This window comes from Phyllostomus hastatus, unplaced genomic scaffold (genome assembly GCF_019186645.2).
Source record: "Phyllostomus hastatus isolate PE091 unplaced genomic scaffold, TTU_PhHast_1.1 phas_scaffold_585, whole genome shotgun sequence".
In the NCBI taxonomy this organism is placed as follows: domain Eukaryota; kingdom Metazoa; phylum Chordata; class Mammalia; order Chiroptera; family Phyllostomidae; genus Phyllostomus; species Phyllostomus hastatus.
The window spans coordinates 29733576-29750246 of NW_025334037.1; the positions used below are offsets into that span (position 1 = coordinate 29733576).

The 16671-nt window shown below is 37.0% G+C and overlaps 1 protein-coding gene across 1 annotated transcript; it reads left to right on the forward strand.

Moving 5' to 3' along the window:
- Positions 1 to 13635: 13635 nt before the first annotated feature.
- Positions 13636 to 14583, forward strand: LOC123810093 (olfactory receptor 4A5-like). Its single transcript, XM_045825541.1, has one exon. The coding sequence runs from the start codon at positions 13636 to 13638 to the stop codon at positions 14581 to 14583; it is 948 nt and encodes a 315-aa protein (XP_045681497.1).
- Positions 14584 to 16671: the final 2088 nt, after the last annotated feature.

The window sequence follows — 16671 nt, forward strand, 5'->3', positions numbered from 1 at the left end:
GGCAGCAGATTTATGTGTCACTGATCTATAGTATCTATCTATAGTATCTATAGTATTTATTAATATCTCTGTTAAGACTATAGCTTTACGTTCTATGTGATGAGTTTGTTGGAATTAATAGTGAAAATTCATTTCAGTTAATGGGAGATTTTTTGATGTTTTCTCTTACATAATGTAATCTTTTTCAGAATTAATACTGCTCATTACAGATTAAAGAAAATAAAATAAGAAATAAGACATAAGAACTTGGTTCACTTCTCCCAGTACAAAGATGGCCCATATTAATATTTGAAGTATGGATATTATTTTTGTATCTACAAAATACTTTAAATATATATATTTTTATATTGCTTAGCATGTGAAGGTTGAAGAAGAATGATGCTTCAGAGTTCTAACATTAATATAGGGGGGCTAAGTATTATACAGTGTCCAGCAGAAGTAACGCCTGCTTGAGTGTGGTTGGTAGGGTAATAATATAGAAGTAATAATTTATAGTTTTAATTTGAACATTTCACCTACAATGTTGTATGGTGTGCTTGAGTGTGATATTGTTATATTACAGAATGATATGTTTGTGATTTTGTAAAAAAAGATTTTGTAATAAAAAGGAGCATTATTTGTGCTAGACCCTGTATATAAAAATAATCTGCATGAACAAGGTACATATGTAGAACAATAACTAAATCTTACATATTTTCCTGATTAGAAAATCTTATTATGTACTCATGTGGATTATATTTTCATGAAGAGGATCCATTAATTTTTCCAGATAATTTAGAATATCTGATAACTCCCCCACATTTTCAATATCTCATCTCCTTTTTTGCTTGTAGTGTTTCATAGTCTTCTACAGGGACCCAGGCTCTGCCTTATACACAATATATAATTTGAATAATCCTTAATCCACGAGCTTCAAATATGCAATACAGAACTTGACCAGATATTTTGGGTGATACCATTGTTAAGAAAGATGCTGACAATATTTGTTATTCCTACCCTTTTAGTTATGGAATATATATTATTAGGTAATAAAGAGATCAGAATGTATTGTCTTATTGGACAGAGTCCTCAATCATAACATCCTCTGTATGAACCCGGCTGGAAACTAAATTTATTTGTCTCTGAGATGGTAGGAAAGAAGTTGTCGAAGAAACTCATGATTCTGCCTCTGCATTTAGTCTAGATTTATATAAGGAGCTAAGGTGAGGAGGCAACAGGCCCTTTTCTAGGGTAAATCACATTGTATTGAAGCCTCATATCTTGAGTTGTACCCCGGTTTTTATTACATGGAGGTTTCTTATATCATCTTAAATTCTTCCCAAACATAACACTATCATCAAATAAGATCTCACATTTAAGTGGAACCTAATCAACAAAACAAAGAAGCAAGCACAATATAACCAGAGACATTGAAGTTAAGAACAATCTGACAGTAACCAGAGTGGGGGAAGGGGATAATTGGGAGGAAAGGGGAGAAGGATTTTAAGGTACAAATAATATGGACACATGGGCAAAACCAAGGAAGGGTGGAATCAGGGGAGGGAGGTGGGGTTGGCTGGGTTGTGGGGGAGAAGTGGGAAGAAAGGCAGAAAACTGTACTTGAACAATAATAAAATAAATGAATAAGTAAACAAATATATAAAAGATGAAAAAATAATATCAAGTGTTTGATTTTATCAGAATTTATATAATTCTTCCAGTTTTGCACATTTTTAAAAAAGATTTTATTTTTTAGAGAGGGAAGGGAGGGAGAAAGAGAAAGAAAGAGAAACATCAATGTGCAGTTGCTAGGGGTCATGGCCTGCAACCCAGGCATATACCCTGACTGGGAATCGAACCTGTGACACTTTGGTTTGCAGCCCATGCTCAATCCACTGAGCTGTGCCAGCCAGGGCCAGTTTTGCACATTTTTATACATTTAATGTATGTGTTCCACATCTACCCCCCTCCACCCCGCTCAGTTCATGATGACTTAAATCTTTTTTTAATGTGGTTGTACCTATTCTTGTATGTGATCAGTGGCAGGGGTTGGGCAAAATAAATGAAGACAGAGGGAGAGTAATTTATGGGGTTTAAAGTACCAGCAAGTAGAGAAGACATAGGAGATTCTTTGGATAAGTATAGTGTGACCTCTGATATTTCTTTCACCCAAATAGCCACTTTTTACCAAAGTGGAAAGAGAGATAGAACTCTTGTTAGAGGGAAGGATGATTGTGAGCTGAGTCCAGAAAACAGAGCAAGAGTAGATGAGGAGGTATAGTGAGAGTAGGGATAGAAGGTAGATGTGGTATGAGAGATAATAGAGTTAACTGCAATGATAATAATGCTCAGGATTGAAATGAAGTAGACTAAGATCAGGGAGAGTTGCTGTGTAGTATGTACAATTGTATGGAACAACAATTATGTACAATAGTACTGGAACAACAATAATATGACAAGAAATATATAATTGGGATAGTCGGAATAGAAAGTACCTGATCAAGAATTGTGTTCTATTGGAACAACAGTGAAGTGAAAGAAGGAAAATTGAAGAGATAGTTAAAAGAGGATAAAGGAAACCAGTCAAACAATCCAATGAAACAGAGAAAGAAAATGAGGGAAACTAAACATAAGGAAGAGAAATGAAAAATACAAGTGAAGTGGTAAAAATAATGAGAAGAAAATAATAATACACACCAACAACAGAATGCCAGCTTCATGGGATGGCAAAGGGACATTTGTCTCAGCTTCTCAGTTTTGTGGGTTAGCCTTGTGTTCCCCCTTTCGATCTGTCTCTCGACTCGTTGTAACTCCATGTCTCATTGTCTCATCTGGGGGAAGAAAAAAAGAATGAAAAAAAAAAGAGGATCCAAAAGAAAAAAAAAGGAATAAACCTCCTGCTGACTTTAAGCCTGTTCAGTGAGTTCTGCTGGTCTTCCTAGATGCCATAGTAAAAGTTGGGTTGGGCTTTGCTTTTCTCCTTTCCTATGGTTTTGAGGGGATGGGGACCAGGTCTGGGTTGCAGCATTCACAGTTTCCTGGCTCTGCTGGCCTAGTTCCTCTGTTAGTTGCCAGGTTCAAAGCAGCTACTCAGTCTTTGGGCCCACAGCATGAGTTGATCTTCAGCATGGAGCCTGAGACAATTGGGTGCCCGGTACTGCTCAGTTTCCTGTCATTCTCTGGGTGCCAGGAGGTGAAATCTCCCTCCCAGCAAGCCAGCCACTGCTGAGAGTTCCTTGCAAAGTAGCTGTTAACACTCGCCTGGCTTTCTACATAGCCCAACTTTTCAACCAGTGTGGAGACTATCTGAGTCAGGGTACCACATGGCCCCACTCCTCCCTTCTCCAGGTGTAGCTCAGGACCCCAGTTTCCCTGGTGCTGAGGTGTACAGTCCCAGTGTATATATAGCACTTCTGTGTGTCTCCCACTTAATCTCTATGCCCCACAGCGACTTCCAGGATCCAGTAACCTCCTGGTGCCACTGCCCTCCCTGCTGTAGTAGGGGAGGGAGTTGGTGCTCTAATTTTTCTCCCCATATCCGCGGCAGGTGCTGGGCCAGAGGCCACAGCAGCCTTGGTCCCCAAGCAGTTTCCGTGGATCTTATTGTCCCAGAGCAATCTCCTCACCATCTGTTTTTCAATGTGCTCTGCAATTTTTTGCCTCCAGACTTCATAAGCTGGGATTCAATTGGCTGTTTACTGTGTTCCTCTGAAGATCGGCCGTGCATTCCAGCTGGGCACAGGGAGAACTGGGATCTGCTCCCATCTACCTTGCTGCCATCTTCTCCCAACAGTGTCAGTAAATGTTGTGTAGGTTTTATGATTTTAATGGTATACTAGCTGCTCTATCTAATTAAATAGTTGTCATCTTGGGGTTTGACACTTGACATACCTCACAAAGTTAAGGCTTAAATGTGAGAGCTTCTGTATAGAGTTGACACCCAGAGAGAACTGTGCACACAGGTGGGGCTGTTTTAAGTTCCTGTGGATCCATACAATACAGATGGTCTCAGAGATACATTCCCTTGTTAGACACTGGCAGTAAGCTCTGTTTATTTTTGCTTAAGCTGTACCCTTACCTGTTTTTTTCTCGAACATTAGATGAAATGCCTCCCGAGTAATATATATTGTCTAAGCACTGCTGGGCTCACAGTCACCACTCACTGTCCTTCTACCTCTGAGGCTGAGTTAGGAAGTAAAGTTTTTCTTAATGTGGTTGTATTTGGAGGTGGTGTCTTTGGGAAGTGATTTGGTCATGAATGTGGAGTCCTTATGAATAGGATTCATGTCCTTATTACAGAGACCACAGAAAGCTCTCTTGTCCTTTATGCCAGGTGAAGACCCAGGGAAGATGGCTGTCTGTGAACTAGGAAGCAGGCCCTCCCCAGGCACTGCAGCTACCAGCACCTTGACTTTGGTGTTCTCAGTTTCTAGAAGTGTAAGAAATAACTGTTTGTTGTCTACCACCCAGTCTATGGTATTGTGTTATGGTAGCTCAAAAGGATGAAGACAGGCATTTAGTTAATTTTTAAATTCATATAGTTACTTCATGTGATAAGATAAAAGTCTTGGTTAATTGTCTGCATTCAATGGTCTCTGTGAAGTCAGGGAAAGCTACTTCACTGTCTTTGTGCTCTCTGTCCCCTGCACAATGGCTGGGCCATAGAATCCACTCCATTGACTTTGTCACTTTTATTCTTGAATTCTTGATCAATTGGAATGAGAATTTTGCTGATAAGTTTTGATGAACTCTTTCTAGATTAAATTTATGTGCGTATCTGCTAAAAACTTTTGTTCTTCTTTGATATTTGCTACAAATATTTCTTTAAGTATTTATGCTATAATTATGGGTGTTCTTACATAAATATGTTATATTTTTATATTCTCTCACTATTTGATTTCTTCTATCACATCACTCTTGGAAATTCCATTTTCTTTTTAAAAGGTTTTATTAATTATCTCAGCTTATTACTTTTTTTTAAAAAAGCCAGTCTTCTGTTTTTTTCTTAAGATTTTATTTACTTATTTTTAGAGAGGGAAGGGAGGGAGAGAGAGAGAGAGGGAGAGAGCAAGAAACATCAATGTGCGGTTGCTCGGGGCCGTGGCCTGCAACCCAGGCATGTGCCCTGACTGGGTATTGAACCTGCAATGCTTTGGTTTGCAGCCTGTGCTCAATCCACTGCGCTACGCCACCCAGGGCAATTATATCAGCTTATTTTTTTAAAAATGGCTTTCAAAAAATCTTTTAACCCATATAGAATTTATTTTATGATGAAAAGTTATCTAAGCATATTTCTCCTAAATAGGTAAAATAATTTGTTTTATGATTCATTCTATTAATAATTACATACTTTCCATTTAGCATGTCTAATTTTATACACCTACAAGGTTCATTGCTAGGGCTGTTTTTTTTTGTCCTCCTTGTCATCCTCCTGTTAGTTCAGGGAAAACCTGACTGAATGATTCTTTTGGCATGGACTGACATCACTCTCTAGTGTTTAGCTGATTGCTGGGCATTTAAGGAGGGTCCAAGATGACTTTGTTCATATGAATGGTGCCTAGCAGGGATGTTTGGGATATTAGGCTGTTCTGAGTACTTCCTTTTGTTTTTTTCCATGTAGATAAAGGGGTATATAGACAAAGTCTCTCCAGTGACATTGTCAGACTTGTTAAATGGCAACTCAGGGCTCCCAGAGGGAGGTGGCAAAGCTGTCAGGCCAGTTAAGATGTTTTTATTTCCCCATTGTTGTTGATGCTAATACATAGAAGTGCAATTGAATAATTTTTGGAACTTGAATTTTACAAACTTGCTAAATTCACTTGCTATTTCTAGTAATCCCCAAAGTTTCCTTAGTATTTCCTATTACATAATCATGTCTATAGGAAAGGATGGTCCATTCCTTAGGACATAGAGGAGTACTTAGTTTATCAATTTCTTTGAGTCATTTCAGCATGTTGTGTTTTTCCTGTATATTACCCATTTAATCTAAGTCTCCAAAATCATTGAGTTAGCATTTTCCATAACTATAATTGCTTGCATTTTTAATTTTATTTCTATTTGTTAATTTTATTTTTGACTTCACATTGAGTAACTTGTTTTCAATCCATAGCCCACAGTAACCTATAAGTGTCCGTTGTTTCCCTGAGTTAATGGGGGAAATGGTTCCAGTCTTGTTTACACAGAATGAGTTGACTTTGAGGATCGTAATTTTATTTTATTTTTTTCTACATTTCATTTGTGTTTTAAAAATTAATTGTATTGGGGTGACATTGCTTAATAAGATTATGCAGGTTTCAAGTGTACATTTCTATGATACATGTTCTGTTTACCCAGTATGAGGGATCTGTGTGATGTTCATCTCCTTTTATTTCTGATATTAATAATTTGGGTTATGTCTTTTCTTTATAGACACCAACTTTCGGCTGTTTTCTTTGTTTCTATTTTATTAAAATTAAAAATTTTATCTCCTTTATGTCCTCCCATTACATATTTCTGTATAAACTGTTTCCATTTCATTAGGGAGCTTTATTATACTACATCATGCTCTTGGGAATGAATTTCTGACATCACCTATGACATAAAGGGCACTTGTGATGCCATTAAATTGTGTCTCTATGAAAATTCAATGACCTCCATTCATTTTGTTTCCAATGAGTTTCATGTGATGACTGCATTAGGGAATTACTGAATCTCCAATTCAAGTTTTAAAAACAGGATGTTAGGATTTGGCTTCTGCCAAAGACTCCAGGCTTCAAAAATCCATATAGTAGAGCCTTCTGAGAATGTCTGAGCACTAGGATTAAATAACTTCCCATTTAAATTCTCTGGAGTCAGTGTTCTTTCTTTCTTGTATATACTAGGATGTGAGAGAGATAGTAATGGATTAGGTAGGATATGTAGAATTTTCTAATGGTCATGGATCATGTTATTCCCATATATTTTCCAGATTGGTGTAGGCTTGGTATTTTGACTAGATCAAACCCATCATAGTTGACTAGTAATGTTTAATATAGATCCCACATCCTCCCAAGCTTCTTCCTTTAAGAAACTCTTATGATGTTAAAAGTGTAACAGCTTAACTTTTTTAGAGTATGTTCATACCTACATTTCCTTTCAAAACATGACAATAGATATGGCTTATAGAGAATTACTATGTATTATTGCATATTTTGAGGCAAGATTTATATGTTAATATTTGCAGTGTATTGTGCTTATTGATGCATATAAATTCAGCTTCTGGGCTATTGTAATCGTGGTTGGATCTGGCAAACATCTATCATTCAGATAAACAGAAAGCATTAGCAGTTTGTTGCATTAAGCTGGAAGGAATGTGGAGAATTGAACCTATGCATGTATTTGCTCTCCAGTTCTGAGTCCTAATTTAGTCCAGAGTAACCTTATCATATCAGACAGTTCTTCTAAATCAAGGATATCTTTTCCAAATTTTGCCTCTTAACCAGAAGAGAAGAACAGTGCTTAGATGTACCCTTTAAATCTTAGAAGTAATGTGTATAACACTTGGGGTTACTAGATTTCATCCATTTCTTTTTTAAGCTGGAAACCACCAACTTTTGATGGGCTTAGCACATAATTAAAATCTTCAGGTGGTTCAGATAGGTATTTAATGTCTCCTTATATAAGGCCCTTATGACAATATATGTGGACATGGAGATGCTCAGTGGAGCCACAGTAAACCATCCTAGGGAAATTATGGTGGAAGCCATCACAGACTTGATGTAGAGGCAGGCTCCTGTTGGAAAATAATTCATTTCTCATGGCAAGTTACTCACTTGATAGTAGGCTGAAAGGAAAGAACTGAATTAATGGACTAGAAATCATTGTGATTCAGCTGAAATGGATTGAGGCCTTCAGAACTACACAACTGTGATCACCTGTCCATTCAATAGTTGAAATATCAACTTCAGTAAATCCCCCAAGCCCCCACTTCTCTGTCTCTGAGCTCTGGGCCTCTAACACCTAGCAGGTGCGTCCAAACTTTTGGCATCTGTGGGCCACACTGGAAAAAGAATTGTCTTGGGCCATATATTAAATACACAAACACTAGTGCAAACTGATGCGCAAAGAAAAAAAAGGTTTTAAGTAAATTTATGTTTTTGTGTTGGGCTGCACTTATAGTCATCCTGGGCCTAATGTGGTCTGCCAACGGCTGGTTGGACACTCCTGGCACTAAGGACCTAACTTCCTAGTGATATGGCTGATAAAGGGACCCAACACTGGTTCTTTCTTCATTTGGGCTTAAATAATGTTTTCCTTACTAAAGATTTCCTGAAATGAAACCCATAAATTCTGATTCATTTTATATATTTTTTCTTTTCAAATAAAAGGCTTTTCATCTATTTGTCTGTGTGTTATTCTTTCTTGGCAAGACCCAAATCTTTTTCTCTGAGGATCGTTCTAGGGGAGAAAACTGTCGTTACTTCATTTGAATTTGTTCTAAATATTCTAATAAACTAATCTATAATGACCTTACATTTTGTTTTCTTTAAAACAGAGAGGATATAAAAAGCCAGAGAGGCTGGGTCTGCCCATAAATGTGCAAGAATTATTTTTCTGATAAAAATACCTGAGAGATTTCTGGAAACTCAACTTTCTGCCTAAGCTGAAGTTTATCTTCATCTGGTATCTGTTTCTTTAGATCTTTCCTTGTTATGTTTTACTTCGCATAGAAATCTGTCATTACTTGTAGAAACTTGTGTAAGTTGCCAATTTTCTCAGATGAAGTTGGGGAGAGGAAGAGACATACTTTTAATTAGGGAAAAGGTGTCTTTAGGGATACACTGTCTGAATGACTAAAAGGCTGAAGAATTCTACTACCTGGGAGAACGCCCAGTCATTAGCTATTTGAGGAAGATAAATCCCAGCATTTGTCTTGTTAGCTACAGAGATTAATCGTCAGAGACACAAATGCTATCATGCTATCCTAAGTCCTCATAGGAAAGTACTTTTTGTTTACCTTACCACAATTGCCTGAGGAGAAGTTCATTCCAATAACTACTTTCAGTGTTTTAAAATTTCTGGGGTTTTTGTTTTGGCAAAGAATGGATTTGGCCAATTTAATTTCCACAAATTCGGCCAGTTTTTACATAGCCATGAGAACACAGCAGCTTTGTTTTTCTTTGAAGAAATTTTCTCTGCAGGTGAGAGTGTTCAAGAATTTTACAAGTAAATATTTAATTTTCATGTAAGTATCTTTGTATCCTAGATATCTGTGTTGGATACTGCAACCCTTGTCTGAAAGACTGAGGTGATGGGGGAGTCTGCGTGGACACATGGGAAGTGTGGCCACGTGAAGGTATTTCCTTATCTACCGATCCCTATACAGTACTCAGTGTTCCATGGTCACACATAGATACAAGAGGTACCCACAGTCACTGCCAGTGAAAGAAGCACTGATTTTAAAGACTAAAGGAAAGACCTGAGGTGAGTTCTTAGAACAACCGAAATTCATACAATATATTTAAATGTTGCTAATGTCTTAAATAGACACATTTTCTTTGGAAATCATCTGAATTAAGAAAATTAAGCTAGCAAAATAAGGAAATGACCAAAAAATAGGAAATGTGTTTGGTGTCTAGCATTAGAGCCTGACAGGTGTTTCCTGTTTTTTTTTTTTTTTTGGATTAAAGAACAAAGAGAAACATGGAATGCATTTGAAATAAACTAGTGGATTCATAGTCTTGGTGCATGAGCTATTATATTTTACATGGTAAATTAATATTTCTAATTATTCTAACACCTTTAAATCAGAGAATTTATGATACATCATCTGTATATTGCATCGTATGTTTGCAACCCAAAGTCAGATCTTTTTCCATCACCATATGTATGACCCCCTTTTCCCTTTACTATCCTGCACCCTTCCCTCTGGGGTAACCACCATACTGTTGCCTGTGCCTATGAGTTTTTGTTTGTTTTTATTCCTTGTTAATGTGTTGCTTTCAGTTTTCTTTCCCACATGTGAGTGAAATCATATGGTCGTTGACTTTTTCTGTCTGACTTATTTCACTTAGTAGAATCTCATGGTCCATCCACATTTTTGCAATGGCAGGGTTTCATCTTTTCTCATGGTCGAGTAGTATTGTGAGTATGTGCCCCATTTCCTTTATCCAGCCACCTACTGAAGACACTTTGGTTGTTTTCATGTCTTGGCCACCGTGAAAAAGGCTGCAATGAACATAGTGGTGCATATATCTTATGCCAACCCAAACTTAATTTAAAGTACTGAGGCAATTTAAAATTGTAATGTAGCTAATGTGTTAAAATAAGGAGAAATAATTCCCTGTTTTATTCTAGAAGCTTGATATGAGATTTCAGATTTTTATTTTGAAATGTTTAAATTATGCTTTACATTCAATATTCTTCTGTACTAATTTCAAAGCTACCGCGTAGTGGCCACACAATCATGTACTCTGCAGTGTGTTCCTCTCCGTATTTAAAGCACCCCCCCACCCCATACATAGTTACTACAATATTACTGACCACATTTCTCATGTGGGACTTTGATTCTGATATGGAAGCTTGATATGTGTGAATGTTTTCAAAACTGAAATTCATAGACACAGACAATAGTACGGTGGTAACTAGTGGGAATGTAGGTGTTAGTAATGAAGGATAGAGGGGGACCAATCTGTGGTGATGGAAGATGATTTGATTTTGGGTAGTGGGCACACAGTGCAATACACAGACCATGTGTCATAGAAGGGTACACTTGGAACCCATATGAGCTTAGTAACTAATGTCATCCCAATAAATTTAATAAAAAATTAGTACAGCAACCCATATTGGTACAATTTAAAAGAAACCTGTTTTCAGGGAGGTACCTTGTTTATTATCACATATAGAGTCATAAAACTGTAATTAGAGAAGTGTTAACTGAGCAGTTTAAGATGAACGTCTAATAATACTATCTGTGAGTTTTTATAGCATTGGATCCTTGATGACTTAAAAAACAGAGAGTAGATTATATACCCCGTTTCTACATCTAAATAATTTAACTGGCTAGTAGGAGATTTATTCTGGAGAAATGTAACATTGATGATTAATAACAATAAGGGCATGAGATAGATCCTGCATAAAGTAAGGAGTGAGAAAAAGAGAATTGGATAAGACTACCTATATCCTCATGCTCTTTAGCAGGTGTGCCTTTATCAGCCTACAGCTTCAACAATGGTAGAGCTTCTGAATAAACTGGAAGCAGCAATGTGAATGAGGCATGTAGAATGGTCCTCACAGCTGGCTTCTAAAGAAGGCTCAACCTTTCAGCAATCCTCCTTCCCTCCTCTGGCAAATGTATGGGAATGGAATCAGCTTGTCTGTCTTTGAAGTTAAGTGATTTTGTAATTTTCCTCTGCAATGAATAAACAAAAAATTTAGGTTTGTATCTATAGTTATAAAATTCTTCTCTCCTATTTAATTTTGTCCTTTACCATCAGATGTAGGGGGAATCCAAGGAATCAATTTTTAAAAAAATTTTCTTTGCTTTTCTTTATTAAGACGTGCACTGTGTTTATATCTTAAGGCGTCTTAAGCTGCCTCCTGAGTATACACTGGAAGATCCCTGGGGGTCAGGCTTCTAACACATCCTCAAGAAAGGAAATTTTTCTGAAAAAGATTTTTTAAAAGACTACTAATCTCAATTATCACGTTAATATTCTAACTACTTGGGGATATTTATTTCCTAAATATAATTTCTCCTTCCTGATTGCATCCTTTTGTTTCTTTCATTTTATGGTATTCAGTTCTTCCTATGATGTATGGATGCCACTTTTTCCCCTGTTATTCTCTGTGCTATAGTCAAAATATATTCCATCACAGGTGAATACTACTACTCATGTGTAATCAAAGAGATAATTCCTGAGACATAAAATCTTATCCTATGCCCCAATGAGGGTTCATAAATTATAATATTCTTTTTATCCTTGGCCTATGTCTATAATTCTTACCATGTTGACAAAGATCCAGATGATTCCTTGTGATACAATGTTGATAGTGAAGCATTGAAGAACATTAATGATAGCTATCATTTATTCAAAGTTTACTGGGTGCCAGCCAGTATTCTAGGTATTTACTTGTGATAAAACCACAACCCAAGAGACAGGCTCTGTTGGTATCCCTATTTCAAAAAGGATGAAACTGAGGCACAGGGAGGTTTATTAGTTTGTTCAAGGTCACATAGTAGTAAGTCGTGAAGCTGGGATTTCAACACACATAATGCGTCTCCAGAGTCCATGTGATTCATTACTGTGCTACACTCTCCTCCAAAGGGTGTTTTGGGTATTGAGTAAGTATACACTGAATAGAGTAACTTGTAATCAGTATTTTGTCTCTGTAATGATAAAATCCACTTACCACTGGGTAGCCTTTTTTAAAGGAACAGTTATAGGCTTGGGCATTTCTATTTTATTATAGAAATATGAAAAAAGTCAGCAGAATAGAATGTAAGATAGAGTTGCACAAAGAGTGTCATGGAAGGTAAGACTGGACTAGGTTTCTGAGATTGTCCAGTTCCAACCCTTGATCTTTCAAAGAGCAGACTGAGACAGACTTCCAATTACGTTTAGATATGACTCAGCCCCATGCCTTCTTGCACTGACCTTGGGCTCTTCCCTTGAGTATGTTGACTTTTAGAACCTGGGCACCAAAGCTCCATTTTTGAGCCCTCTCAGTACCTTGGAGGAATTATAAATATAACCATGTCTCCTTGTCTTCTACCTTTCTTTTCAGTGGCTGTATTCTCCTTCCTCAATATATAGCTCACCCCAAGAGTTTTGAAAGAAATAATACCCACTGGTAATGGAAGAGTTCATGATACTCATGGGTGAGTGAAGTTCAAAAATATTTGGTGAAAATCTAAATAGTGCCTCTGTGTTAAGGGTTTTAGGATATATAAAGATTACATGGAGAGTATTACAACTTCTTAAAAAGCTGATATGAAAAAAAAAGAGACGGAAAAGTTGTTGACAGTCACAGAGTCCAACCGAATAATTGCTTCAGGGAACAATGTCTTAATTATGTTATGGTTGGCTACAGTCCTGTTTGAGGAAATTTCATGAGATCCATGAAGACTGAACATCCTTGAGACATAAAGGACTGCATACCTAATAGCAACTTATAGTATAAAGTGAATTTTTCCAAAAAGACATTAGTTTTGGTGCTACATAAATTTTATTATAGAGGTCCTTACCACAAATACTACCAACTTAGAGGACTGATTTCATGCCAATTTATTTAGAGAGCTTTTTTTTGCCACCACCAGAGAGTAAGTCATTGCTGACTTGTGTGCTCAGGAGTGGCAGTTGAAATAAGGCTGTATTAAAGACACAACTCGCTGTGGGACCTTTGATACTTTTCTCTGTCCACAATCCACTAAGACTTAGGGGGAAAACCTGTTATTTGTAGCCCAAATAAAATAATCTGAGGAGACATGAAATTGTCAAGGGAAGGTGCAATAGGCTATTAGGAAGAAGAACTCATAGATCTTCACCAAACGTTTATTGTGTGTAAACCCTTGTAGATAATACAATAATGAAGATGTGCTCCAAAACGTACTGGATGTATTCATAGTGTGTTCACGATTTCATTACAGGCCCCTTCTTCTGACCTCTTGCCCTGGAAACTGGCTTTAGAGAGGACTAAATGGGACATAGTAACAATGTGACAGAATTTGTCCTCCTGGGCTTCACTCAGGATCCTGGGGGCCAAAAAGCATTATTTGTCATATTTTTACTTATTTACATTGTGACAGTGGTGGGCAACCTGCTCATTGTGGTGACTGTTCTTGCCAGCCCCTCCCTGGACTCCCCCATGTACTTCTTCCTCATCTATCTGTCACTCATGGATGCAGCGTATTCCACTGTCATTTCACCCAAATTGATCATAGACTTACTCTGTGGTCAAAAGACAATTTCCTTCTCAGCATGTATGGCACAGCTGTTTCTGGAACACCTTTTTGGAGGTTCTGAGGTGTTCCTTCTGGTGGCCATGGCCTATGATCGCTATGTGGCCATCTGTAAGCCACTGCACTACATAACCATCATGAATAGACAGATTTGCATCGTGCTGTTGGTGGTGGTCTGGGCTGGAGGTTTTGTGCATTCTTTGATCCAACTTCTCTTTGTGTACAACCTCCCCTTTTGTGGCCCCAATGTCATTGACCACTTCATTTGTGACATGTACCCACTATTAGAACTTGCCTGCACTGACACCTACATCTTAGGCCTCTCTATGGTTGCTAATGGTGGAGCAATGTGTATGGTCATCTTTATTTGTCTACTAATATCCTATGGAGTCATCCTAAGTTCCCTTAAAACTCACAGTCGGGAAGGAAGGAGTAAAGCCCTCTCTACCTGCAGTTCCCACATCACGGTGGTTGTTCTCTTTTTTGTTCCCTGCATTTTTGTGTATATTAGACCTGTTTCTAACTTCCCCATTGATAAATTCTTAACTGTGACTTACACTGTTATCACTCCGTTGTTGAATCCTCTAATATACACTTTGAGAAATGCAGAAATGAAAAATGCTATGAAAAAACTCTGGTGTAAGAAGTTAGGTATAGATAGAATGAGAATGTGTCACTCATATTGAATGCATTTGGTACTAATTCTGAAGCAACAAACAGGCAGTGCATTCCAACAAGGGATGACTTAGTCAACCGAATGAGTTCTCTTGGGGTGCTTGTCTGTATTTATACAAAGGTATCAAAAAGTATAAGAAATTATCCTTTGAGGTCAGAATCAATCTAATACAGAAATTCTAAAGGATGAATGAAAAGGAACATTTTTCCTATTATTAGGAAAAATAAACTAGGTTCACCTTGTAACCTTTTTTTTTATTATTCATTTACGGTTTTCTTGATTTTTACCCCATTGCTCTCCCCTATCCCATACCACCAACCCCCACCCCCCACAGTCAATGCCCCCACATTGTCCATGACCATAAATTCCTTATTAGTATTTTTTGGCTTGCCCCTACCCCTTTTCCCCATTAACCCCCTACCTCCTCCCCTCTAGTCACTGTCAGTTTGTTCTCTATTGTTTACATTGAAATGGTCTTTGGAAGCTTTTTTATTGTTTTGAAAAGTGAAAAACAAGCTATCTTTGAAAATTTGTTTTGTCCGAAATAATGAGAAAACAATTTCTCTGATGCTTAGAGCAAATTTATAAGGTTAAAACATTGGAGTTTATTTATTAATCTTTTATTGTTGTTCAAGTACAGTTGTCCCCATTTTTACTCCACCATGCTTCCCTGCCGCACACATCTTTACCTCCCAATCTCAAATCTACACCGTCTGGCTTTGTCCATGTGTCCTTCATACATGTTCTTTGATGGCCCTTCCCCTGTTTTCCCCAGCATCCCTCTCCTCTCTCCCATCTGGTTATTGTCAGTTTGTTGTTTATTTCAAAATTTTAATGTTTGTTATTGTTGCATACAACAGATTTTTGCAGCTGCCTTAAGTATTTTTTCTTGAAGATTTCTTCTGTTTCTCATTTTGATGCCTGTGCATTTGAAATTCAGGATGTTTAGATGGGAGATGGTACTATATTTGTTTAAATACACAATCATGGAGCAGTTCTGCTAGATGGGATGTTGGACATATTCAGAGGTTGGGATGAACCTGAATGGGATACTTGACAATGAAAACAGATTCTAGCTGTTGATTGGAGTACAGAATACCATACTAATCCAAGTTATAAACATATTTTCATGCTTTTCCTCACTAGTCATTATGTGCCTTCTTGCCATTCTTCAAAGAGTAGATGAAGCTTATTTTGACTTCATGACACTGAAGTTTGGGTAAAGAGATGCATTATTTTGCAGAGCAATGTGTTCCCTAAAAGTTGCATTCAACTTCAATACTTTAAATTATAGACTTAATAATGGTTTGTTTTTATATAAACAAAATTTTGGTTTTCAATCTTAAGAAAATTTTTTTCCCTCAGCCTGTAGTCCCTAAAGAACATCACAAAGTAGGAAGAAGATGGAATTGCTTTCATTCTATTGTAGGAACATCATCTATGTTTTGTAAGAGTTTTTTCCTAACTAAAAAAATTTAGAACTTTTCTTTTTTAAAAATTTTATGATGTATTTTTTATGCATACCAATAATATATGCAATTCATCCCAGAACATGATCAATATTGAAGTTACCTGTGTATATCATTCCTCTCCCACTTTCCAGAGGTAATGTCAATGTTGAATTCTTTATTAATCATAGTTAAAAATTGTTTAACTGCATATGTATGTATCCTTAAGTTATAGAGTGTACAATTTCATATTCCTTACCTTTATTAAAATTATGCTACATAGGACAAAGTTATCTGAGTCTTTGGTCTGCAATATTCACTTCCTAAGAAACAAGCATGTTGCCGCATGTCTCTGTAGTATAGGTGCAGCTGAAGTATATACCTGTCATTTAGGATTAGAAATCAACACTGTTTTGTGCTGTCTTTTTTCGCAATTGGCACTGTCATAGAAACTTCACCATCCCATTTCATCATTTTTCATGTTGGATGCTTCTGAGTAATGGGGAAACTTGTAAGAACAGTGACATAGACTAGTTATGTTAAAATATTCAAAGAACTAAAGAAATATATGTGTAAAGAGCTGAAGGAAAAAATAACCATAGAACTATGTTTTAACAGTGAATGACTTGCATCAATAAACAGATGAAAAT